This window comes from Mus pahari, chromosome 1, assembly GCF_900095145.1.
Source record: "Mus pahari chromosome 1, PAHARI_EIJ_v1.1, whole genome shotgun sequence".
Taxonomy (NCBI): Eukaryota; Metazoa; Chordata; class Mammalia; order Rodentia; family Muridae; genus Mus; species Mus pahari.
The window spans coordinates 61,132,939-61,160,309 of record NC_034590.1 but is presented as its reverse complement, the minus strand read 5'-3'; the positions used below and the strand labels follow the sequence as shown (position 1 = coordinate 61,160,309).

Genomic DNA, 27,371 nt, shown 5'->3' with positions numbered 1-27,371 from the left:
GCAGCCCTTTGAGTTCCGCCTCGTCTCTGGGCGCTGGTGGGGAAGGGGGACGTAGGAAACCCCTGCCCTCTGAGCCAGCAGATCCGACGCCTCGGTGCAAAGTGCCGAGAGGGCGGCGGGAAAACCGCCCGCCCGGACCGAGGGACGGGAAGCAGCCGGGAAGCCGTGCGGGAGGGCGCGCGCGCGCGCGCCCCTTTTTCAGCAGTGTGGCGGGGTCGCACGCACGCCCGCCTCGGCGGCTGGGCGCGATTTGCGACAGTGGGGGGAGCGGCGGCGGTGGCGGCGCCGGCAGCTTTGCGGCAGGCTCGGGCCGGGCGTGCTTGACGGCGGTGTGGCGGAGGCCCCGCCCGAGGCGGCAAGAACCTGGAGGGAGGCGGAGGAACATGTCCGAGAGGGAAGTGTCGACTGCGCCGGCGGGAACAGACATGCCCGCGGCCAAGAAGCAGAAGTTGAGTAGCGACGAGAACAGCAACCCGGACCTCTCGGGAGACGAGAACGTGAGTGCGGCCCCGCCTGTCCCGGGACTGTGGAGTAGAAGTTTCAGGTTCTTCGGTAACTGCGGTCGGGGCGGGCGGGCGGCCGTGGGGGGAGGGAAAGGTGTCACCCCGCGCTTCGGAGAACGCGGGCGTGCGGGGAAGTCCAGTTTGGCTGGGGCTTTCGAGCTGGGACTGCGGCTGATAGCAAGCAGAAAGTTGGCGAGGAGCGGATTAAAGGTCCCGAAGGGTCTGCAAGGTCCGCTCAGATCGTCCCTGCGTGGGAGTTTGTGCCTTTGGGGGCTTGACGCTGATTGCGAATCTGAGATTGTACTTACTGGTTTAAAAGGCATGCTCGAGGTAAGAGATGCTGTTTTCCCTAGGAAAGTTGGTAGGAGGGGTCCTCCTAAGGATTCGAGGGGCTGTGTCACTCTAGAGCACTACGGGATCTTCAGGATGGAAAGTATAGGTCTCTGGCTTGAGTTTACGTGACCGTGCGGCTATGTATGCCCTTTTCCATGGAAGTGCGGTGTGCCTTCGTGTCGACTTTTCCGTGGAAGGAGTAGAATGGAGAAGATCGTAGAGGGGGAGCCACCATTGATTAAGGCAAGGGAGGGAACAGTTTGAAAGTTTTTGCTTAATGTAAAGGGACTGGAAGATTTCAGGCCACCGTGGTAAAGTCTGTATTTGAGCCAAGTGTGAAGATTAACTGAAGTCAGTGCTTAGAGAAATGCTGCCCCGTAAAATATACTATGCAAGCGTTGTAAAAAGTACTAGACACGTGTTCTAATAATTGGTTACTTATATTCTGATCGGGTAGTGTAGAGGCTTTGGCCTTACTTATGGTGATTATTTAGACTTTAATGTAAACGTCAAGTTTATTTATAATGAGGAAATTGTCAGGGAAAAAAATAAGTGAAAGCTCATTTTATCTTTCCAGACTCCAGGTACATTTCTTGATGTTTTCTAAATTTATCCATAGCTGAATGGCTGAGTTAGCTTTTGCTTCCGTCCCTTCGAAGAGGGACGAGACTTAACGTTTTTTGGTATGTGTGCCTTTGACACATTATTGAACCCTTTGGGGTCCTCTCAGAATAAGGGATTGTTTGTTTGAGTCAGAATCTCCCTATGCTGCCCTCACACCTGTTACCTTCGAACTCTAACCCTCTCAGTACCTAGAAGACATTCGTGCACCACCATATCCTTCAGAATACTGTGGATGTATAGATGAAGCATGTACGATTGCAAACCAGACCAAATATAAAACTTTAAAATATATTTAATTTTTTTAAAGGGACAGAGGCATAAAAGCTCATTTGTAAAGCACATGCCTGACATCATTGGAGGCCCAGGTTCTGTCCTCTCCAAAGGATGGACTTCCCTCCCTGCCTTATTCTGATGGAACCATTGAGAGGTGATAGCTAGGCTGATTGTCACCACCCGTACCAATTGTGATATGGGATGGGACTTTTAACTGGAAAATCCAAAATTGGAATTTTTTGCATATAAGAACAGTGGGCAGGTGAGGAGAAACAGATGAACTGTGGTTTTCCTTTTTTTAAATCAGGGTCTTGTTCTTCCTGTGCTGGCTAAGATCCTTCTGCTTTTGCCTCCCAATCATTGGGGAACCAGATGCCTGGATGAAAATGATTTCAATTTAGGAGGCCAATTTAAATTTCCACTAAAAGCTAATTGTACATTTACATCAAATTGCAATTCAGTCACTTGTATGTCACCTGCTTTATGTCAAGTACTTCATTCCTTGGTTTTTGGTTGTTTTTTTGTTTTTGATTCTCACAGGCTGGCCTCAAACTGACTGATATTCTCCTGCTTCAGCATTCCAAGTACTGGTATTATAGAAGTGAGACACTGCCTATATTCATTTCTTTATTTGGTGTTATGTTCTAGAATATTGTATTTTCTTAAAAGACATTTATTTTAGACCAATGTGAAGTTTGAAAAAACCTTAAGAACTAATGTTTTTGAATGAATTAGTGGTTTTTAAATACCTTTTGACACTTCTAATTATTTTTTACCTTTTGTAATACAAAACCAACTTTAAGAAGCAGTAACTTAGACCACAAAAGCAGTGGGCTTCACTCTAACAGCTGTTGGATACACTCAGACAAAATGGTTCCTCTGGAATGGATTTAGGGACTACTACTACCCCAGGGTGATCTATGAAAATTTTTGAATTCCAAAGAAGACTTGAGTATGGGTTCTGAACTGAAGATGAGAAGTCAGAAGACTTATCAGTATTTCCTGCAGCTATATCTGTTTGGGCAGATTACAGTGTACAGAGTTCAGATCTGCGCACAGAGTAAAAATACGTTTCATGGTAGGATTCAGACTATGAGGTGAATTGCATTTACATATAGTGTAGACCATAGAGAACTTCTTTAAAATGCTAAATGGTTTATGTTATAAATAAGTAGTCTTTGCATAACAGATGCTTTTCAAAACTACATCTAATACAGGAAATATTAACACTTGTTTACTAGTGGCATTCCCACAGAGCTGCGTAGGAGTGACTAAGGCATTGTATTGGTGTTCCTGGTGTAGACCAGTGTCATATTTAAAGCTCAGGTTGCCTATATCTTTTGGTTTTTGGTTTTTGGTTTTTTTTCGAGACAGGGTTTCTCTGTGTAGTCCTGGCTGTCCTGGAACTCACTCTGTAGANCAGGCTGGCCTCGAACTCAGGAAACCGCCTGCCTCTGCCTCCAAGTGCTGGGATTAAAGGCGTGTGCCACCACACCCTGCTCCAAATATTTATTTATTATAAATAAGTACACTGTAGCTGCCTTCAGACCCTCCAGAAGAGGGCGACATCTCATTATGGATGGTTGTGAACCACCATATAGGTTTGGGATTTGAACTTGGGACCTTCAGAAGAACAGTCAGTGCTCTTACCTGCTGAGCCATCTCGCCAGCGCCTCAGCCATCTTTTTAATAGTGAAGTCCCTTGCTTTTAAATACCCTGTGCATCTGTTTGATGAAGTGTTCCTAATTTATTTACTGCTCACAGGACGATGCTATCAGTATTGAGAGTGGCACAAACACAGAACGCCCGGACACACCCACAAATACTCCAAATGCACCAGGAAGGAAAAGCTGGGGAAAGGGAAAATGGAAGTCAAAGAAATGCAAGTATTCTTTCAAATGTGTGAACAGCCTCAAGGTATGTACAGGAAGCTCTAGGCTGCAGACTTCTCTCAGGGCACATGGGATACCCTTAGGTCTAAAATAGTTGAAAACTACTGTTTTAAAGGGGCTTCTCTTTGTTAAGCTGAGTATTACACAGTCAAGTGAGCTTTGTTTATCCTTGTCCTTTACTTTAAATGTATAATAGTGAGTATTGCAGGCTGCTCTTGACTTACTTGTTGATCCAAATAAAGGACTTTAAGAAATGTTACTCTTTATATTTCAATAAACTAGAACCAAAGCCACTTCTGACATCAGTTACTAAAAAAGAACTCAGTGTGATCTGTTAACTAGTCCCTAGCAAGTGTCAACACATCTTAGCTTTTAGTTTTAAAGATATTCTAAACTTTTGCTTATAATTACCCTTTAACAAAACAATGTGACATTTTTTAAACTTCCGGGTTTTGGGTCCATCCACATGGTTCAGTGGGTAAGGGTGTTTTTGCTGCCAAGTCTTGACAACCTAACTTTAATCCTTGGAACCCAGATGGTGGTTCAAGAGAATTGATTCCTGAAGTCATTTTCTCATTGCCACATGCCTGGTAAGCCGGCCATTACACACACACACACACACACACACACACACACACACTATTTTAATTTATTTGTATTTTCTGAACATTGATATTTTGCCTGAATATATGTCTGTGTGAGGGGGTTCCTGCAGGTAGGTGTCAGATTGGGAAGCAAGCTGCACAAAGAGATGAGAATGAACATTTGGTACAAACTGACTTGGTTATCTTGGATCAGACTAGTCTGACTGGATCAGGGAATCTAACACCGGGTAGTTTTATAGTAGGCGTATTCAAACAGAATTTGGAAGAGGGTCTCCAGGTAACGATAATCCCCATACTCATTTCAGTTTCAGGCACACAGTAAAGGTTAAAGTATGGCTACATAGAAACTCAAGTATATGTGACCATGAGGGTGGGTTCTATAGCTAAAAGTCCCAGAATCTAATGTGGTCTGACAGATAGCATAGATGTCAGCAAGCCTTAAAGTACATGTGACATTCACTAGGGATGGTAAATGTTTAGAGAGGAAGGCGTCTGATCACTCTAGGGAATTAGGGTGAGGTCTGTCCCTATTGGATGCAAGATAACAAAAAGGTTACCAGGTCTTTAACTACACCCACTCTCAACTTTCTGGGTGGAATGCAGGTATTTGATTTTATCTCCATTGGAGAGACACACCTGCCTAATTAACATTCCTGGTTCTCTTGGTGCTTATCTGAGTACAAAGCCCCTATGTCCTCTATTGTATGGGTGCTGGGAATTGAACCCAGATCCTCTGGAAGAGCAGCCATTTCTCTTAACCACTGAGCCATCTTTCCAGCCCCAAATCAGTGTGTTTTCTGGTTTTTTTTTTTTTTTTGAGACAGGGTTTCTCTGTGTAGCACTTGAACACACAAAGATCTCCCTGTTTCTGCCTCCTGGGTGCTGGGATTAAAAGGCGTGCCCCACAGATGCCCAGGGATGGTTTTGGTTTGGTTGTTTGATTGGGTTTTGGTTGGTTTGTTTGCTTTTTGTTTTGTTTTGTTTTGTTTTTCAGACAGGGTTTCTCTGTATAGCCCTGGCTGTCCTGGAACTCACTCTGTAGACCAGGCTGGCCTTGAACTCAGTGTGAGGATTCTTAGAAACTACAAGTAAAGCTACCATATGATCTTGCCACGCCATGTCTACATATCATAGAGGAACCTCTTTCCTCATTTGTCGTAACTATTCACAATATCCAAGTCAGGTCAGCTTGGGTGCTCATCAACAGCTGAGTGAATAAATGTAGATACAGAGAGACCTGTGATTCAGCCATGCAGGATGAAGCTTTAGAAGGGAGAAGGGAAGAAGGGAACTAAGGACAATAAAGGGTAATACCTAAATTCAGTTAAAAGTTCATGATACACAGGGGAAAAAATGTCATAAAACTCACTGCTTCTACTACAAATATATACTAAAGTACCTTTAAAAAGAAATTGGAGCTGGGCGGTGGTGGTACACGCCTTTAATCCCAGCACTTGGGAGGCAAGGGCAGGCAGATTTCTGAGTTTGAGGCCAGCCTGGTCTACAGAGTGAGTTCCAAGACAGCCAGGGCTGTACAGAGAAACCCTGTCTCAAAAAAAAGAAAAGAAAAGAAAAGAAAAGAAAGACCGACCAAAACAAAAAAAAGAAATTGGAAACCTTTTCTCAATATACTTTTAGGTAAACTCTTCGCAACGCATAAGAAACTGGCATTTTCTGGTCTGGAGCAAACTCTTAAGTGCTCGGTCTGGTTAACTGTGCCCTGTAAGAGGTGAAAGCTTCCCTTTAGTACATCAAGTACCCTTAGTACAAGTGAAGTATCCATCATAGTTGGTTGCTGTTTACTTATTAACTTACCAGTTTTATATACTGTCTCTAGAAGATGTTTTTATTGATAAATTTAATTATGTGTATGTGCATGAGGTAGAGGAGGGTTGAAGCTAGAAGACATTAAAAGTAGAAGCAAGTACTTTACAGTGAACTTAGAAGTCAGTGTTGAATACCAGGGGATTGCAATAAAGTCCTGAATCTGAACTGCAACTTAGAAAACTATTTGAACAGCCAACCCTGTGGTGTGCTTGGCTGCTGCACAGTCTAAGCTCTGCTTGTAGAGCGAGCACTAAAGACAAAGAAATCTCACAGGTTGCTCTCCCCATGTGTATCTGAAGGCAAAAGAGTTCATTCCCTCTGAGTCTCCACTGTTAAATAGTCTTGAGGGGGTGATACTTTCCTGTGATAATCAAAGTCCAAGGTTATAAAGATTACTCAAGAAAATTTAGATTTGTTTGAATAGGACTGACTAATAAAAGCAGTGGCAAGAATGAAGTATGATGTGCTCTACTTCCAAGGGAAAAACAAATACAATCCCAAGCCATTTGTTGGTCTGTTATATGAGAGAAATAACCATGCCCTCTGAGCTCAAGAACTTAAAATACATCTACCAAAAGTTCTCAATTTATCATGATTCAGAGAATGAAGGTTGGGTTTAAGAAAGCAGGCAGATAACCAGAGTGTTTTCAGGATACATAGCTGTTTGAGTCTTCATTAGAAAACATTCACATATTTTAAGATCTGGAAGCTTGTGTGGTGTTACAGTTTTAATGTCAGAAGTCAATGTGTGCATGATATTTGTCGTAGTGTTCTATTGCTATGAAGAGACACCATGACCATACCACTTCTTGTAAAATAAAGCATTTATTTGGGACTTGCTTACATTTTCTGAGGTTTAGTTATTATATCCTGGCTGGAAGCAAGGTGCATGCAGGCAGACATGAGGCTGGAGAGATAGCTGAGAGTTAGTTCATCCTTTGGAACTATGGGCAGGAGGAAGAGAGAGACACTGGGCCTGGTGTGAGCTTTTGAAACTTCAAGGCCACTCTCGCTAAACTGCCAAAAACAAGACAGCAGCACCTACCCAACCAAGGCCACGCCTGCTCATCCTTTCAAATAGTGCCACTTCCTAAGCATTCTACTCTGTGAGCCTGCGGGGGGGGGGGGGGGATTCTTAACCAAACCACCAAAGTGTGTAAGACAGTGAATGAGCTGAATTTGGGGGGGAGAGAAGAGGCTAAGTAAAGGTTAGTTTGCTAATGGTTTCTGTTTTTAAAAATATGTTAAATTTTTCTTATTTCATGGTTTACATTTTATAGGAAGATCATAATCAGCCATTGTTTGGAGTTCAGTTTAACTGGCACAGTAAAGAAGGAGATCCTCTGGTGTTTGCAACTGTGGGAAGCAACAGAGTGAGTGTCAGGGGGCCAGGTTGGCAACAGTGATTATTTGTTACAATTAGAGTGTTAAAATGAAATGATTTTAAAATCAATTCTGGATACTGGGTTAACAGTATGATTCTTCTGTGTAAGAGGGAAGCTTTTGAGAAGTGGTCAGGGTTAAAACTAATGACTAGAATGTACATTTGTTATGAAGCAGGTTTTATAGTTTCCTTTATAAATATTTTTGAATAGCTGAAAAAAATGACATTTATCATTCAAGTATGAAAGAAGCCTGTACGTTTAGAGTTTGATTTTATGTGTATCTATGGGTTCCTGCATGTTTATATGTGCACCATGTGCATGTGGTACTCACGGAGGCCATGAGGGTATCAGATCCCCTGGAGTTAGAGTTAAAGGGGATGGTTAGCAGCCATGTGGATGCTGGGAACAGAAACCTCTGGTTAGAGTTAAAGGGGATGGTTAGCAGCCATGTGGATGCTGGGAACAGAAACCTCTGGAAGAATAAATACTTTTAAACACTAACCCATTTCTCCAGTCCCAGAAGTCTGTCATCTAATAAAAAGGTATAATTAATTGTTCTATATCAAGCATAAATCCAGTGAGTTTAAGTAATAGTTTAAAAAATATTAATTATACATAAAATCATAAAAATGTGTACATATTTATAGGGTATCAGGTGATTCATTACATGTATACTTTATGTGAGGTTCTTTATTTTTAAAGTTTTAGACTTCAACTCACTTTGAAAAAGTTGTGATTACATGGATGAAATGTATATTTAGATGTTTAGAAATAGAAATTGTTATTACTTGGCTATTAAATATAGTCTAGTATTACATAAAATGTGCGAGGATTTATAAGGCTTTGGTAAGTTTAGTTTCTGTAATATCCTTAAGCTATAATTGCAACTAGAATTTTTAAGAGAGAAAGAGACTGTTTATCTGAGATGACATGCATATTTTTGTTTCTTTAGGTAACCTTATACGAATGCCATTCACAGGGGGAAATACGGTTATTGCAGTCCTATGTAGATGCTGATGTATCCTTTTCTGAGTATTTTTATATCTCTGGTTTATGAAATTTGATAAGTACATCAGAACTTTGAAAACTAATTCTCTAAAGTTACTGTCCCATCCTTTAGCTAGGAGTGTTGTCACTATGGAATCCTGGCATCTACCTGATGTTGAATTTGTTAGGAGGTGGATATGATATGAAGTGGGTGGTGTAAGATGAGGGAAGAGGGAACATTAGAAATCCATGAGAGAAATTATTAGCAGAGACCAGCTAAAACCTCATGGTTATTGATCATGCTTGGAGTTTTACAATTTTACTACAATTTTAATGCTTAACTGGAAGTCCTTGTATGAATTTGATCAATAGAACCGAGATGGAAAGAATAAGTGTGTGTAGTTAAGGAAATAAAATATTGGAAAGTGAGTTATGAAGAAAAAGAAGATCTTAAAAGCCAAAAGATTAGTTCACAGGGATTTAAAAAAGCTGAGTGTTAAGATGTTTCTTCAGATCCTTGGAAGAAATGTGACAAGTGAGGCAGGGTGACACTGAATCTGCAGATGACACACAGAAATGAGTGAATGGTTTCCGTGTTAGGAAGGTGCAAAATGAACCATCATAGGTTCGTAGCTTATCAGGACAGAGGGTCAGCAGCAAGGCAAGCCTGCAGGCTTGCCACCTAGCTTTATAAATAAAGTTTTACTGGAGAAGTTATGTCTCTATGTTGAACTGCTGTTTCCAGCTGTTTTGGGATTATATCAGTGCAGTAGACTACTTGTACGGGCATCTAGAAAGAAGTGTGATGGAGTGAGGGACAAAGAAGGAGCTCAGCTGGTATGCATTTTAGCCTAAGAATACCACTGTGAGTATGCATTTGGTTTTTGAGAATAGGGCCTTGGCGCGTAGCCCTAGCTGGCCTTTCATTTAAGAACTTCCTCCTCCTTGTGTTTTTTGAGTCCAGGTCACCTGTCTATCGGTATGCAAATTTTGTGTAAAGAAAAGTGAACACTTAAATATCTAAACCCTTACCAGTTGTTTGGAAAGTTCCATTTATTTTAAACATTTCATTAACTCATTTATTTTTTTCAAAATTGTGTTTCTTAACATTTCTCAGGCAGATGAAAACTTTTACACTTGTGCATGGACCTATGATAGCAACACCAGCCACCCTCTACTAGCAGTTGCTGGATCTAGAGGCATTATAAGAATAATTAATCCTATAACAATGCAGTGTATAAAGGTGCGTCTTCTGGTCAAATTGTAGATAATGCTACTTTTGAATTCACATCTGGTAAAACTTCATAAAATGTCTTTAAAATGAATGCAGTCACTAACTTGCATACCTAATTTGATTTATACCTTGATTATATAGACTTTATTACATTTATTTACAGGGGTTGGTGATAGAGTGCTTGCCTAGCAAGTGCAACGCCCTGGGTTCGGTCCTCAGCTCTGGGGAAAAATAAAAAGACAAAATAACATATATTTACTTAGGTGTGTGGTATGAGTGTGTATGAGTGTGTGTATGTGGAGGTCAGAGGTGTTTGGTTCCCTCCTTCCACCATATGGGTCTTGAGGATCTAACAGAGCTTCCAGGCATGGGCCAGCACCTCAGCATGCTGAGCCGTCTAGCCAGCCCCCTTCTTTATTTAAATTAGTACTTTGGAGTCCCTGTAACACTTGGGTAATGAATGAATTAAGGAGTGCATAGGAAGGGTTGATAGATACACCTTTTTTCTGTTTTTTGATTTCTCGCCTTCCCTTGCTTTGAGAGTCTTTTTTTTTTTAAAGATTAATTTATTATATATTTATAATTATATTATGATGTAATAAATATATAATATATATATAAAGCTGTCATCAGACATACCAGAAGAGGGCATCAGATCTCATTACAGATGGTTGTGAGCCACCATGTTGTTGTTGGAATTTGAACTCGGGGCCTCTGGAAGAGCAGTCAGTGCTCTTAACGCTGAGCTGTCCCTCCAGCCTGCTTTGAGAGTCTAACTGAAGAGTAACAGCTTTTTCAAAGGGACCTGAACTGAGAGTTGAGGGCTCCAGGGTACCCTGAAGGGAAAGCCAAGGAAGCTAATAGTAATGGGAAGCTGGACTTTTAGGCGTTGCTGCTTTTAACCCTGGGGGTCATTGGCATCTCTTCCACAATGCTATTAGCTGAGCCTAGGCTAACTGGTACCATTTTCCTTCCTGTAAGTTTGTTGGGTGATATTAGTATATAGCCAAGGTTGAGTGAGAACTACTTGAAGTGAATTTTTTTGTTTGGGTGGGGGCAAAAGGCTGCAGAGCTGGACACTGCGCCTTGGGCCTTGAGTGTACTAGGCTATTGGTCTGCCCCAGCCTTATGTTTCTCTTGTTTATGAAAGAAAATTTATTGGCTTTTGAGATGAAATGAAATGTTTAAATTTATTTTAGCACTATGTTGGCCATGGAAATGCTATCAATGAGCTGAAATTCCACCCACGAGACCCAAACCTTCTTCTGTCAGTAAGTAAAGGTAAGCTCACAAGAAACAAATGGGTCCTTAGTTCAGTTTGTTTTAGAATAATTGTTAGAAGGTGGCAGGTTGTGTTCTGAGAATAAATAATTTAAATTAAAAGAAGAAATTGACTTTAGTAGAAAAAATAGCCTTTAAAACATCTCATAAACCAAGATTTTAAAAATAGGTCTCTACCTGTTGATGTCAGACATGGGATCATATCATCCTCTATTCTTACTATATTGTAATAGTTGTAAAACCTTATCCTCACATGAGTAATTGCTATATCACAAATGCCAAAGTTTAAGATTTTTCAAATGTTTTTAGTATAACTCAATTCCCAGCAGTCTCTTCAATAATGCTAAAGGAATGTTGCATGTTAAATAAGAAGAGAGACTGGTGAGGTGGCACAGTAAAGCCTGACTGTCCTCAGAACCATGTGTAGGCGGAAGGAGAGAGCTGGCCTCCACATACGTGCCGCAGCACCCCAGGACAACTCCCTCTCCCCCCAAAATAATAAAGGAAGCACTGCAGTGAAGAGTCATACTTTTATTTTTAAAAGATTTTGGTTTTGAATCCCTGTAAATTTCCTTTAAGGATAACCTGCCTCCTTGTTTTTCTATTCTGTATCCCAGAGTAGCCACAAAGCCACAGGGAACCTCAGATCCCACCCTTCTTGGCGCTGAGGTTCAGGTGTGAGCCAGTGCGCCTACTTCAGCTTCCCTGGGTGGCTACGTTCCCTAGTGAGAAAGCATGGCATTGCTCCTTGTGCCTGCACTGCTGCTGAAAGTTGATCTGGATTTAGACGAACTTTTCAGCCCTTCTCGTTTTGTTTTGTTTTAATATGTATCAGTGTTTTGCCTACATGGGTATCTGCACTACGTGCATACCTGGCACTCAGGGAGACCAGAAGAGAGTTAGGGCCCTTGGAGTTGGGGTTACAGTTATTGCAGTTATTGCCAAGTTAGTCCTGGGTCCTGGGAAAACGAGCCAGTGTTTTAACTGCTGAGCCATTTCTCCAGTTCTCTCTGCTGTTCCTAACTGTTTCTGGCTTTCTAATATTCATTAACTTGTTTTTTCTACACTTATTTGCCTCATCTCCTCATATTTATACTTCTAAGTGTATACTTTAAAAATCATTATTTTATTATTTTTTTTTATGGGTAGATGTATATTATATGGATATATGTGGGTATGTGCATGTGAGGGCAGATGCCTACAGAGGCCAGAGACATTAGATACTCTGAAGCTGGAATAAGAAACCATTGTGAACCACTTGATAGAGATGCTGGAAACTGGACTTATCCTCTGGTAGAGCAGTAAGTGCTCTTTCTTGCTGAGCCATCTCTTCTCTCCCTACCATGTTTTTGTTGTTTATGGAGAGATGGGATCTCTAGCCCAGATTGGCTTTGAAGTCAAGGCAGTCATTCCTCTTGCTCAGTGTCAGACCCCTCCCCCACTCGCTACTCCCTTGGGGCTGAGAATACAGCTATAAGGGGAGGAGGGTCTTGCCTTTTTATTTCAATGCTGAAGCTTGAAGCCCAGGCCTTGGGTATGCTAGGTGAGTGTTCTGAGCAACATCCTCAATGTCTGCTGCAGTTTTCATTCATTTATGTTTGTTTTTGAGGCAGTCTCAGTGTGTGACTTGGAATATTAATAATCTATATGTGATGTATTTTAAGTTGTTATAAATCATGGGTAATATGCTTAGTTTTACTGTACATAATCTAAATCTTCATGGTTTTTACATACATGTTAAGGGCATACTAAAAGTTTGCAGTAGTTGAGTGATTAAAAGTCTACCTTAACTTTCTGTGTTTACATTAGATCATGCTTTACGATTATGGAATATCCAAACAGACACTCTTGTGGCAATATTCGGAGGTGTGGAAGGGCACAGAGATGAAGTTCTGAGTGCTGTAAGTTGAATCTGGGGTAATGATTTTTGGTTTGCATAGAGTGACTATCTCCCATTGAACTTTTCTCATTGTTGGCAAACATGTCTGCTTCATGCAGCCTGTGGCAGTCATTTCATCCGTTTAACATAGAAAAGCTGACCTACACTTAAAGGCGTAGAGCAAGAGGGCCTCTGGCAGTTGTGGTCTTACAGAATGACTCTGATGAATGCCATGAGAGGAAGAATATTAGTCATTCTCGGTGGAGGCAGTGGTTTTGGAGATAGGGTTTCACCATGTAATTCAAGCTAGTGTTGAAATGTCCATCCTCCTCTCAGCTTCCTGAGATTACAGGCATGGATTCAGCTGGATTACAGGCATGCTCCACTAGACCTTACTTTTTTTTGTTTTGTTTTTCATGACAGGGTTTCTCTGTATAGCCCTGGCTGTCCTGGAACTCACTTTGTAGATCAGGCTAGCCTCGAACTCAGAAATCTGCCTGCCTCTGCCTCCCGAGTGCTGGGATTAAAGGCGTGCGCCACCACTGCCCGGTTACTTTTTTTCTTTTTAATCCAAAATCTCCAACTGAATTTTTCTTGTTCTTGTTATTAAAGAACAAGTTTATCTAATTGTGCTTAAGAAATTTTTTGTTTGAAGTTGAAGTCAGTGATTCTCTTGGGGAAGTCTTTGTTTCTTTTTTTGTTTGTTTTTGGTTTTTGGTTTTTCAAGACAGGGTTTCCCTGTGTATCCCTGGCTGTCCTGGAACTCACTCTGTAGACCAGGCTGGCCTTGAACTCAGAAATCTGCCTGTCTCTGCTTCTCAAGTGCTGGGACTAAAGGCATGCGCCACCACCGCCCATGGGGAAGTCTTCTGATGTGCTTACCCTTGCATTTCAGAGTGCCTCTTCTCTGGGTAGCATGCAAGACCAGTAGGTTACAGTTTTTTTTGTTTTGTTTTGTTTTCTTTTTTTAAAGAAAAGAAAAAAATGTTTGTGTTTTGGCAGCAAGGTTTCACTATACTCCCTCTGGCCTGGAACTTGCTATATAGAGCAGATTGGCATCTGAGTCACAGATAGCCTGCCCCTGCTTCCTGGGTGATGAGACTAAAGCCTGGGCCACTCATTTTCCCTCCCTCCCTTCCTTCCTTCCTTCCTTCCTTCATTTTGTTCTTAATTTCTTTTTTAAACTACTTCTTTATTGTGTATATATGTGTGAATAGGTGGATGTGCACTTGCCGCAGTGCTCATTCATGTTGATCAGATCACAGGACAACTTTCTGGAATCTCTTCTCTGTTTCTGCCAGGGATAAAACCAAACTCTGGTCTATAAGCTTGGTAACAGGCATCTTTACTGGTTATGTTAGAGATGAGCCTGTACTGTCTTTATGCTGATAAATTGTAATCAGGGACATGTCAGCTTTAGAACATGTTCAAGTTTTTAGCATTTCAACCTTTGCATGGTAACTCACTTGATTTTTTTTTTTTTTCTAATTTAACCACTTAAAGATGAATCACTTTGAACCATATATGGCAGTGCCAAAATACTACATTAGTTCAAGTTTATCTCCTTTTGAGAATCATGACTACCTAATGCTACCATATATTTCTAGAAGTCATGGTATCATTCTACACCAGGCTTTGTATGGGAGTCATCAAGAGAAGTCTGACTTAGAGGGGCTGGAGTGATGGCTCAGCGGGTAAGAGTACTGGCTGCTCTTCCGGAGGACGTGGGTTCAGTACTCAGTTGCAGAGTATCTCGTGTCCTCCTCTGTCCTCCATGGGCTCTGCACATGTGGTATATAGACACACATGCACAACACCGATAAACACAAAAATAATTTTTTTTTTTTTTTTTTTGGTTTTTCGAGACAGGGTTTCTCTGTGTAGCCCTAACTCCCAAGTGCTGGAAATAAATGAATCTTAAGAGTCTTTTTTTTTTTTTTTTTTTTTTTGTNNCGGGCGTGGTGGCACACGCCTTTAATCCCAGCAGAGGCAGGAGGATTTCTGAGTTCAAGACCAGCCTGGTCTACAGAGTGAGTTCCAGGACAGCCAGGGCTATACAGAGAAAGAGGGTTTTTTTGTTTTGTTTTGTTTTGTTTTTTGGTTTTTTTTTTAAAGCTAACACAGAGCCATAGATTCTTAGGGGTATTTTTTTGTTGATAATCGAGTTATTAGAAATAGTATCAAGTAGATTTATGAAATCAGTAAACAGCAAAGCTAATGTTTTGGTAAAATGGTTTCCAGTTCCTATCACTGCAGAGTATCTAGGCTGGTGTAAGATGTCCTCCTGGATAGAACTATTTGCCGTTTCTTCTTTTTCCTTTTCTTTTTGAGACAGGATCTCCATAGCGCTGTTGTCCTGGAACTCACTCTGAGCCGGGCATGCCTCAAACTCACAGAAATCCAATTACCTCTGCCTCCTGAGTGCTGAATTAAACATGTGCACCGCCATGCCTGGCCTTACTGATACTTAAGATGTCAGCAGGAGAGATTCCATCCCTTTTTTTTCTATAACAAGGGAGAGTATGTGAGTTTTGTGAACTCTTTGAGTGCTTTGTACTAAATTAAATAGAATATCTGGACTGTGTTCACTGTGAAATGAGATTGTAGTTGCATAATATTTGTTATACATTAGAAATTACATTATAAAGTGGTATTATATACTTATAATCCCATGGGATGCTGATGTAAGGGGATTCTGAGTTCAAGGCTAGTCAAAATTATTTCTTCTTTAGACTTTTACTCCTTTAAAAAGTGAGCCCTAAAAACAATATAGGTTTGAAGTATTTTGAAATAAAGGACATAGTGGTGGGGTGCACTATTGGATGGCAGGACAGGTAAAGGTCCTTGCTGCCCAAGCTGGAGCCTTATGTACAGTTCCCTGGGCGAAGGAGAGAGTGACTCTGACCAGTTGACCTCCAACCTTTGTGCACGTGCCATGGCTCATGTGTGCCACTTTCCCCAACACATACTACATATACATTCTTTTGTTTAATTTTTTGATATTTTTAAATGTTTGTAATGTGATAATTTATTGTGTTATTGGGAATTTTGTTTATATTCACCCCATCCTTGATTCCTCCCAGAGCCTTCCCTACTTTTCTTCCTCCCTCCCTCCTTTCCTTCTTTCCTCTCTATACTGAGTCCAGTTTGGGTTAGCTGACTACTACTGGGCATGGGGCCTGCCTTGAAGTAAGGCGTCACACCAGTCAAAAAGGTGGCAGTTTAATTTAAATTAAAATTTAATTTAAAATTAAGGAAGATATTTCAATATAGTTGAATAGATAAACATAAGTTCAAGTAACTTGCTTTCCATTTTGCACACTAGTGATGACAAAGTAATTAGAATTTTGAATGGAATATACTATAGGCTGTGACTTATGACATACTGAGGTGACACCTAGAATGTGGTTAGTATTCTGGATTGAAATGTAGTGCTCATGTCATTAGGCACTAGGTGAAAACTGGAAAATAGCATTTGAGGCTATAAATTATTTATTTGTACTTTTCTGCTTTATTCCTAGGATTATGATCTTTTGGGTGAAAAAATAATGTCCTGTGGTATGGATCACTCTCTTAAACTGTGGAGAATCAACTCAAAGAGGATGATGAATGCGATTAAGGAGTCTTATGATTATAACCCAAACAAAACTAACAGGTGACAGTTAGGCTCTGTGTACTGAGTAGATGCTTTTCTTCTCTGCAGTGCTGTGAAATCATTGCTGCTGCTGCTGCTGCTGCTTTAGTGGCCGTTCTTCTAATACCTATACCCTCAGGTATCATGTAGCCTAGCAGCTATCAGGGCTTGCAAATGGAAACCCTTATTTAAATTATTTTTTCAGTCTTTGAATTGTTTTCAGCTAATTTATTGGCACATTTCAGTTACTTTGGTTTATGTGTGCATGTTCTTAACTCATTATGTTGGAAGTAAAAAAATTTTAAACATCTGAACCTACTGTGGAATAGAGAAGGAAAAAGACATAATAGTAAATTCTAATTCAATATAGTAAACCATAATCTCAAACTGGTTTCTAGCTATAGAATAGTTCCTAATTCCTGTTAATAAAATATTGTCCTGCTAGGATTGGTGGTGAACACCTTTAATCCCAACACTGAGGAGGCAGAGACAAGAGCATTTCTGTCATTTGGAAAATTGCATGCCACTCTGGTCTACAGAGCAAGTTTTAGGCCACTTAGGCCTACTACCTACATAGTGAGACCCCCTAGATACGTAGATAGATAGATAGATAGATAGATAGATAGATAGATAGATAGATAGATAGATAGATGTTGATATTTTCTTGTAAATGATGCTTCCTTCATTAAATAGAAAATTCAAATTGTGGAGTTGTTTCATAATACCATGGTGAAGAGTCTGTATTGCTGAGATGCTTCACCTTCTTCTCTTGTGAAGTGCTTCAACTGCCTTCTTAGTACTTACTTGGTTGTCAGATATACTTTCAGTATAAACATGTTCACTATAAGCATTATATGTTTAAATATGTTAACTTTGCATTTTTATTTTAGCAAAGAGTTTATTTTCAGGTTTCCAAATAAGTATATTAATAGGCCGGTTTTACTTTTGCAAGCTTTAGTAAACATTGGAGTGCATTTATCATACTTTACTGACTTTTAAGAATTAGTACAACTTTTAGTTTCAATCTTTCAACATCAGGTGCAATGGTAAATTTGTGTTTTAAAATAGTTGTTAGATCTCTGAAATAAATATAAATTACATTTCAGAGTTGCCCTGGTCTTTTTGAAAGGGCTTTAACTAGTAATATAATATGCATTTGACTGAAAAGCAACTGAGATAGTAACAGTTAGGAATGCATGTCAGCATGGCTTGGTGAGATGATAAGAGCACTTGCTGTAAAGGCAGAAAGACCTCTCAGTTCAGGTCCCCAGCACCCATGTAAAAGCCTGGCGTGGTTTTGACTTGCCTATACACCGAGGGTTGGAGACTAGAGCTTGCCAGCTGGACAGTCAGAACCCACTGGCTTTTGGTTCAGTGAAAGACCTTAGTTCAGAAACAAGGTGGAGATGGAGATAGGAAGATGCCAAAGGTTCTCCTTTGATCTCTGCATGCACATTCATGGACACATGTGTACATATGGTTTTGTTGTTGTTTTGTTTTGTTTTTTTGGCATTGATAACATCTTACCAGGAGATCCTAAACTTTGAATTAGAGAGAGTTTGAGACGATGAACTTAACCTGTGTTTTTATATATGAGGGAAAAGGAAAACATGATTGCCTTGGGCCATAATCACTTCCAATCACAGTTCGATAATTAACGTAAAATGAATCACAGGGATGGGGTGTGGCTCTAGTTAAACACTTGTCTAGCAAGGGTGATGTTGTGGTCGTGGCCCCCTAAACAGAGACAGACATCATAGAATAACTTGGGAGATTAGAATTTACCACCTCCAGAATATCTTGTTTATTTTCTCACAAACACATTTTAGCAAAAGAGGAGGTCAAAGACAGCTTTTCGTCTTCTTTCTTTACATGGGTTCCTGACAGACACTGAACGGGTCAGGCTTTGGAGGCAAGTGCTTTTACCGTCTTACCTACCCCAAACTTTAAATCCTGAGTTTAAAAAGGACAGTAGAACATTATAATGGAAAACTGATAATGAAAGAAAATAAAACTTAAAAATGGATACATTAGCTCTAAAGAACAGGTTGACAGAGAAGTCAGTGGTCATATTTTATGTTGTGGAGTTTTAAAAGTTGAACTGGAAGATGAGGCTCAGTAGGCAGAGTGCTTGCCTGATTTGTGTAAAGCCCTAGGTTTGGTCCTGACTGAGCACTACAGAGTTCATAAATCCCAAACTGAAAAACAGTATGATCCTACTACACTTTTTTTCTTTTAACTTTTACATTTCCATTCTTCCTTCAGGCCATTTATTTCCCAGAAAATCCACTTTCCTGACTTTTCTACCAGAGACATACATAGGAATTATGTTGATTGTGTGCGATGGTTAGGCGATTTGATACTTTCCAAGGTATGGAACACTAGAGTTAAGCTGTACTTGAATTTTGTGTGTGTGTGTGTGTGTGTGTGTGTGTACACTGTGCAGGAAACAGTTATGACATTTATTAAAATAAATAGTAGATAATAAACTGTTAAAGTCTTATATTTTGGTAGATTTGCTGACATATTTAAGGAAAAAAAGTTTGCTAGGTGCTGTTTTCACTCTAGTGAGAAAGGAAGCAAGCTTAGAAGGTTCAACTGTCTGGGAACCAGTGATGTTGAAAATAATGATTAAATCCAATAGGAATGGTATTTTGTTTCTTCAGTAAACCCTTATTTGCAAGAACAGGTGGCTGTAGTTGCAGTTTGCTCTACCTTGTTAGTGGATATAGATACAGCCCTCTCTCCGTGGATTCCACATCTTCTAATCCAATCTATGATCAGAAGTATTTGAACAAAAGAATTGCATCTGTACTGAACTTGTACAATGATCTTCTCTTGTCATTGACTAAACATAGTACAACTATAATACACACATGTCTTTCATTGTGTTTCATGAGTGTAGTCATGACTAAAGGTAGGAGGGAGGATGTGCACATAGGAAGCTGTTTCAGGGAAGTTCTTGATCCTGTAGCCTTTGGTATCCGCAGCCAGTTCTTATGTCTTGCTTTGTTTAGTTTGTTGTTGTTGTTTTTTTCCAAGTGATCATCTTGAGGGGTGATTGGTGATGTTAATGGAACATGCAGGCTTGTCAGAGTGGGAGAGTCCTGACTGGCTTCTTGATGTGAATGTCAAGGTGTCTTACGTTTTACGTTTTCTTAGGCAGAACTTAGTTTGATTTTTTTTTTTTTTTTTTTTTTTTTTCCCTTTTCTGCCCCCCTTTTGCTTTCCTTTCCGACTTAAACTTACTGTTGTTGGTTTTATTTTCCCCTCCTTAAACTCTTCTTGGGATAGACTACAGGAAGTTTTAAAGGTAGCATCACCTACTTTCTCTCAGTAGGTATGCTGCTATCATCATCATCATCATCATTGTAGATTTTTGTATTTTATGTTTATGAGTGTTTTGCCCACATAGATGTCTGTGTACCATTTATGTGTCTCTGATGCCCTCAGAGGCCAGAGGAGGACATTGGATCACCTGGAACTGGAGTTAAAAATCAGTAGTTACGCTGTCATACTCTCAAAACCTAGACAATGAACATCTGTATGCTTTGTGTTTAGTGCCTTGTTGTTTTGTCATGTCACATGTATTTTGTTATTTTGAGAATGCCTCATATAGTTGGGGGCCCTTAAGATTATTTTCCTCAATAGGATTCACTGGAGACCCATCCAAGTTGTTGCCTATATATAAAGTAGGTTTTTTTTTTTTAAAGATTTATTTATTTATTATATATAAGTACACCGTAGCTGTCCTCAGACACGCCAGAAGAGGGCATCAGATCTTGTTAAGTATGGTTGTGAGCCACCATGTGGTTGCTGGGATTTGAACTCAGGACCTTCGGAAGAGCAGTCAGTGCTCTTAACCTCTGAGCCATCTCTCCAGCCCCCTATAAAGTAGTTCTTATTTTCCATTGCTAAGTAATAGTCCATGGTATTGCTATATTTTGAGGTAGTCTACTGAAGCCTCCCAACCCTGGGGATAAAAGGTGTATGCCACCATTCTCAAGCTTATCATGGATAATTTAATACCATATTAGTGGCTGTGTTTGTTGTTCCTGGTTTGGAACTACAGCACACTCTCAGATAAACAGTTATATACATATATATATGTATGTATATATATCTTACATAGGCTTGACTTTTTGTATCTCTGGGATAAACGTTTAGAGTAGTTGTTGATTAATGGTTAAGTTTTTAAGAATCTACTGAACTATCTTCCAAGTGCCATTTTACACTCTCACCAGCAATATATACACAGTCCAGTGTTTCTATATCATTGGTACCATTTAGTACTACCATCATTTTTAGTTGTTCCAGTAGATGTGTAGTGAAACTTCATGATGGTCTTGATTTACATTCACTGCTAGTAATGCTGTTGAACATGTGCTTATTTACCATCTGTATTAGGGTTCTTGAGAGGAACAGAACTTAAAGAACGAATAAATATATATATATATATATATTTATTTATTTTATTAGAATGGTTAACTCAACACTGGCTGCCTATGAATGAAAGGTCCAAGAATCCAGTAGTTGTTTAGTACACAAGAATAGATACCTCAGCTGATCTTAAGTACACAACACAATTTCCAAGAATGCCAGTGAAGGAATGAACTTGCTATCAAGAGCAAGCAAGCAAAAAATGCATCCTTCTTTGTCCTTTATATGGGCTGCTAGCAGAGGGTATCATCCAGACTACAGATTTTAATTAGAATCTATTTAGTCTTTCTACTTCAAATGATTTGAGAGAGAGAAAAAAAAAAATCCCTCACAGGTGTGCCCAGCCAACTGGAATTTAGTTAATTCTAGATAGTCAAGTTGACAGTCAAGTATAGCCATCACACCATCCATGTCCTTTTCGGGGATATTTCTTTGAATCTTTAGCTGATTTTCTAATGAATTGGGTTTTTTATTTTTAATTGTTGAATTCTGAGTGTTCTTTATATATTCTAAGTATGCATCTCTGTCAGAAGCATGGAAATATTTTATTCCAGCTAGTGGCTAATCTTTTCATGTCCACATTAGGGCCTTTGGCTAAGAAAGTGGCTTTTTAAAAAATGAGGTGTGTGTGTGTGTGTGTGTGTGTGTGTGTGTGTGTTGTTACAGTGCAAGTGGAACTTAGAGGGCAGTTTTGGGGAATCAGTTCTCACATTGTAAGGATATCTCCCTCCCTCCCTCCCTCCCTCCCTAGAGACGAGGTTTCTTTGTGTTGTCATGGAACTCACTATGTAGACCAGGCTGGCCTTGGATGACTCTACTGCTTTCTGCATTCCGAGGCCTAGGGTTAAAGAAACTTCTGGGGTGGTCAGTCAAACTGAGCAATCCTCTTAGCTCAGCCCCTGAGTGCTGGGATTGCAGGGATGAGTCACCATACCCAGCTCATTTTTGTAATCTTTTTCTGACCTTTTACCTTGGTTTGGATGTTAAGTGACTAAGACTGAATCTAAGCAAGTGCTCTGCCACCAAGCTACAGCCCCAACCCTTTATGTGGACCATACCTTTTTAAACCCTCTCTGCCAGTTTATAGTTATATTGTTAACTACCCAAAAAGCTGTACATTAAACCTATTTTATTTTCTTTATCCTGTCTGTCTCTTTAAGTTTGCTCCTGTACTTCCTATAGGTTATTTGAACTTTTATTTTGTTCATTTTGGTTTGGGCTATTTTTTCCTCCTCCCCCTTTCCCTCCTCCTCCCCTTTCCCCACTTCTTCCTCCTCCTCCTTCTCCTCTTTCTCCTCTTCTTCTTCCTCCTCTTCTTCTTCCTCTCCTCTTCCTCTTATAATTCTTTTTGTTGAGATGGGGTGTCTCACCATCTACCCAAGCCAGTCTTGAACTTGCTATAGCCCATGCTAACTTCAAACTTCTCCTCAGTCTCCCAAGTACAGAAATGATGTAACACTTAATTTAAGAATCACCTCTTTATGTATAGCTTATTTGGTTTGCTTTTTAGTAGTGTGTCTGTGTGTCTGTGGATGCAGGTGCTTGTGTGCCGCGGTGTGGAAGTCAGAGGATACCTTCGAGGATCTGTCTGCTTGCATGGAATCTGGGCGTTGCACTCAGCTTGCAAGGCTTGTGCCTTGAGGACTTTTGCCTGTGGGGCCATCATGCTGGCCTGTGTGGAGCCCTGTCAGGCGGATTCTTCATGTGGCAGCTTTAGGGCTTGCTTTGCTTTAGATGTCATACTTCGACTCTGTAACTTTCAGACTACCATATGTTGGCATATTGGTAATCAAAGGAAGTGTAGGACCCTTCCCTTGTCATTGCTTTGTCCCCAGTTTATGATCCAATTGTCTTAAATATTTAACTTATATTTGAGAACCATATTGGGTTGTGTAATTTTTGCAGTGAAACAAATTTGGAAAGTGAACATGGGACTTACTCCCTTTGCTTTTTTTTTTTTTCCTTCCTAATTTCGGGGTGCCATCCTAAGCCAGGAAACTTCCTGCAGCCATTCATTAGAGGTCTATTAGTGACAGAGTCTCTTGTTTTTTTCTTACTTTTTCTCTCTGCTCTAGAATATACTCATTAAATACATATATCTGGCTTTACAGTGCCACCCCTCTCCCAATACTTGAAAAGTATTTGCCCTTCCTCTGGCCTGCATAGCTTCTAATTGTAATATTTTGTCATTAATCTCCCACCCCCAAACTTATTTGTAGTTCATTGATCTGGAATCTGTAGTAGAATTATAAATTAGAGAAATATTTTGTCTCATACTTTGAACTATAACACTGATGACACTTTTCTTCCCTCATTTTGAGACATTAATCCTCATTATTAATATATTAGATATTTTTGACACACACACAGTGCTGGTCTTATTTTACCCCTACTCTAACACTAAGATTTTTGTTATAGATCTTGTCAGTTGGCCCTGAGATGACTGTCTTCCTCTTCCATTTGTTTCTTGTTTGGATAATATTCTATTGGGTTGTCTTGATTGGTGATTCTTCTCTTTTCCCATTGAGCTGGTCAGTTAAGCTTTCATTGTGCATTAGTTATTTGGTGCTGAGACAGAATGCCCAGCAAGGCAATTTAAGAGTTAATTTGGCTCCAGTTTGATGGACATTCTCATGGCATGGAAGTCCTGGCAGAAAAGAGTGTGAGGCAGCTAGTGCATGCATCCTTGTTGAGAAACAGCAGTAAATTCTGCTGCCCATTCACTTTCTTGAGTCTCACGACGTAAGTTGGTAGTCAAGATTAGGTATCACAGTTATATTTTTACTGGGGCCTGAATGTTTCAGTATTTACTAGACTCTGGAAACTTCCTTTTTGTCATTCACCCAGTCATTTGTTTGTTTGTCATTTGTCATTTGATGGCTATCAATACCAGGGCCTCACACCTGCTAGACAAGCACTCTTCCACTAAGCTAGCCCTCGGATCTTGGGATCCTCTCTTGTTAGCAGGCTTTCTTTATTATCTACTTAGTTGTGGAAGGGAGCAATTCAGGACTGCCTTGCAATTTGCCAGGTGAAGGTAGTAATTCAGACTTTTCACTGGGCCTCAGCTGATCCCACCTTAAAGGAGGTGATTCCTTATCAACTGCTTACCTTGTGACCTCTACTGGCGCTGGGGATAGTGTTGTACTCTTAACCTCTGGGTTGGTCATTGTAATATCCTGGCTGCCAGTCCTCTAATACTAGCCAGGCCAGAGAGTTAGCACATTACTGCTACAAAGGGAGAAGAGAGTCCAGAGTGTACTTGTTAGGACTTAAGGAGTGGTTTCTCCAGAGCAGGTTCAAATGTCACTTAGCATTAAGAATTTTTAAATCTGAAGAAAGTAGAGAACAACTTTGCTCTTCCCATTCCAATCTTTCTGTGGAGCTGCAGTTAAACTGTTTAAATGCATAGACCCCTAAAGGCTACCATCTGTGACTGAATAGACTCCCCTGAAAATCTCTAGGGGGCAGGGTTGTTAATCTAGCCTGAAAATCTCTAGGGGCGGGGTTGTTAATCTAGGTACTGTTGAGGTTGGCCAGGTATGGAGGAGAAGTTGTTGATGAGATGTTCAGCAGCATCTCTGGCTTCTGTCAACTAGAGGCCAGATACAGTGTCAAAAATTTTGGTAGTGTGGACCACTGGCTAAGTGAGTGATTGGAATAATGACCACAGGGAGATTGTTTTAAGTAGAACTGTCAAAAGACACAATGTTACAGGTTAAGGAATGTGTAATTCATGACCTGTTAGACCCTGTCCCCACATGAGCATATTGAGCCACTTTATAGCCTATGGTCCTTTCAGTGAACTAAAATCAATTTCCTATGATGTAATCTAAGCATCTACTAAATGGTGCCCACACTGTGTATAAAGCTTCAGTAGTTAACAAGATAAAGGTAGTCACTCCTGATTAAGTGTGGATTGGGAAACTGAGGAACTGTGAACCAATGGCCAGATTTCAAAAGCCTTCTAATTTTCTGTAGCACACTTTGGGTCTCTGTATGCGAACATATCCGAAGCTGAACTTAATTTGTTCTAAAGGAGAAGCAGGATTCTTCTGAATTGCTTAATTCTATTGCTAGTCAGATTTCTTGTCCTCAGGTGTAAACCTTGACTTGTAAAACAGTTTATAGTCTTGGAAAGTAGGCTCTCTGAGCTATTCTAAAATGGTAACAGTTTTATTTTTATTTTTTGAAATGCAGTTCTAATTATGTGTCTCTTATTTCTCTTTTAGTCTTGTGAAAATGCCATTGTATGCTGGAAACCTGGCAAAATGGAGGATGATATAGATAAAATTAAACCTAGTGAGTCTAATGTGACTATTCTTGGGCGATTTGATTACAGCCAGTGTGACATTTGGTACATGAGGTTTTCTATGGATTTCTGGCAAAAGGTAGCACATAATTTTACATTTGGAATTGTCTTCTGAAACACTATAATTCTAGCCTTTCCTGCCCTGCCTTCCTCCTCATCCTCTCACCTTGCTTGTACTGATGCTGTGACTTGCTTTGGCTACCTACCTGGGCACTACACTTTGTCTGAGGAGGGGCAGTTAGGACAGTTGGGTGTCAGCAGGGTTACTTTCCTAATACCTGTTCCTAAGATACAGTGCTTTAATGTGTTTGTCATACACAGCCTTTTTTTTTGTAGAAAAACTTAGAGAAAAATCAGCATGGAAGGTAAAATAACTATACCTAAAACGTTAAAGGAATCTGCTACTGCAATTTTGTCAGATTAATTGAGCATTTCTGCTGGGCGTGGTGGCACACGCTTTTCATCCCAGCACTCAGGCGGATTTCTGAGTTCGAGGCCAGCCTGGTCTACAGAGTGAGTTCCAGGCCAGCCAGGACTACACAGAGAAACCCTGTGGGTGGGTGGGTGGGTGGGGGATTGAGCATTTCTCTAACAGAGCTTTGGAAGAGCATCTCTTTCTATAACTCTGTAGAGGAAAAGTACAACACTCGTAGTAAAACTAATACCATCCATGAAATGTCTTAGAGCCTGATTTTTTTCAAGATTCCAGGGAAATATTAATTCTTACTTTTTCTTATAAATCAGTAAGATAGATGCAAAAATTAGTCAGCTGGGCCATCGAGGCTGGAGCGTAAGCTTCTAAGCAAGGAAGCCATCCCAGGTTTCCTGGAATACCTTAGAGCCTGTGCTGTGTTAATTTTATGTTTCCAATTCTGTTTACACAGATGCTTGCATTGGGCAATCAGGTTGGCAAACTGTATGTTTGGGATTTAGAAGTAGAAGATCCTCATAAAGCCAAGTAAGTATAGACATTTCTAAAATGGTCTAAATTGTAGCTTCCCTTTTTTTAAAAAAAAATAATAATAATTAATTAATTTATTTATTTTTAAAGATTTATTTATTTATTATATGTAAGTACACTGTAGCTGTCTTCAGACACTCCAGAAGAGGGCGTCAGATCTTGTTACAGATGGTTATGAGCCACCCTGTGGTTGCTGGGATTTGAACTCNGGACCTTNNGNAGAGCAGTCGGGTGCTCTTANNCACTGAGCCATCTCACCAGCCCCAAANTGTAGCTTTCTTATGCCACCCTTAAATCATTAATTTTTGTGGTGCTGAGGGTCAAACTCAGGGCCTTCCTTAGACATGCTAGGCAAGTACATTACCACTGAGCTGTGTCATAGCCTAATTTCAGTTTTTTTTAAAATATTTCAATTAACTTATTTATACTGTGGTGAGAGAAATATATACCAAACGTGATGAAATTTGAGAATGAATCTTTTTTGTTGTTGTTGTTTTGTTTTGTTTTGTTTTTTGATTTTGGTGGTGGTGGTGGGGGGTTCGAGATAGGGTTTCTCTGTGTAGCCCTGGCTGTCCTGGAACTCACTCTGTAGACCAGGCTGGCCTCAAACTTAAAAATCCACCTGCCTCTGCCTCCTGAGTGCTGGGACTAAAGGTGTGCGCCACCACGCCTGGCTGAGAATGGATTCTTAATGAAGACAGGCTGGTTTTATACTACACTTTTTCTTCTCCGTTCTTTAAGGTAAATGCTGTTCTGTTTGCTGTTTAACTCTTACCTTGTTTCCCCTAGATGCACAACACTGACCCATCATAAATGTGGCGCTGCTATTCGACAAACCAGTTTTAGTAGGGATAGCAGCATCCTCATAGCTGTCTGCGATGATGCCAGCATTTGGCGTTGGGATCGGCTTCGATAAACTATTTTTTCCTAGTAAAAATTAGAATATGTTGTCTGTAAAATAGAAGTAATGTATCTTGCTAGTAAGGGCACATAGAGCATTTAGACTTGTTTTTTCAGCATTCGATCAGGCTGAGCTGAATGTAGTGATGTTTACATTGTTTACATTCTTTGTACTGTCTTCCTGCTCAGACTTTACTGCTTTTAATAAAAATTTATTTTTGTAAAGCTGTGTTATTTTTATTGTGATGGAAACAAACTGGAAGAAATAAAGTTATACCATATCTTTTTGTAATGTTTACT

At 40.1% G+C, this 27,371-nt stretch overlaps 1 protein-coding gene across 2 annotated transcripts; it reads left to right on the top strand.

Moving 5' to 3' along the window:
• Eed (embryonic ectoderm development) lies at positions 1–27,371 on the top strand. Of its 2 annotated transcripts, none has more exons than XM_021194730.1 (12): positions 1–497; positions 3,499–3,651; positions 7,339–7,431; positions 8,396–8,461; positions 9,548–9,673; positions 10,864–10,945; positions 12,755–12,846; positions 16,346–16,479; positions 18,724–18,829; positions 25,131–25,289; positions 26,095–26,168; positions 26,961–27,371. In XM_021194730.1, the coding sequence occupies exons 1-12, from the start codon at positions 384–386 to the stop codon at positions 27,085–27,087; spliced, it is 1,326 nt and encodes a 441-aa protein (XP_021050389.1). In that variant the 5' UTR covers positions 1–383; the 3' UTR covers positions 27,088–27,371. The 2 variants fall into 2 exon arrangements, with proteins under 2 accessions (XP_021050389.1, XP_029400084.1); XM_029544224.1 differs by having other exon boundaries at positions 311–497; positions 25,131–25,200; positions 26,961–27,049.

Bases quoted from the DNA above. Each gene is read 5' to 3' on its own strand.
- Eed (XM_021194730.1), top strand. From the start codon at position 384: ATGTCCGAGAGGGAAGTGTCGACTGCGCCGGCGGGAACAGACATGCCC. The intron at 18,830-25,130 runs GTATGGAACACT...TTTCTCTTTTAG, and splicing joins GCGATTTGATACTTTCCAAG to TCTTGTGAAAATGCCATTGT. The intron at 26,169-26,960 runs GTAAGTATAGAC...TGTTTCCCCTAG, and splicing joins GAAGATCCTCATAAAGCCAA to ATGCACAACACTGACCCATC.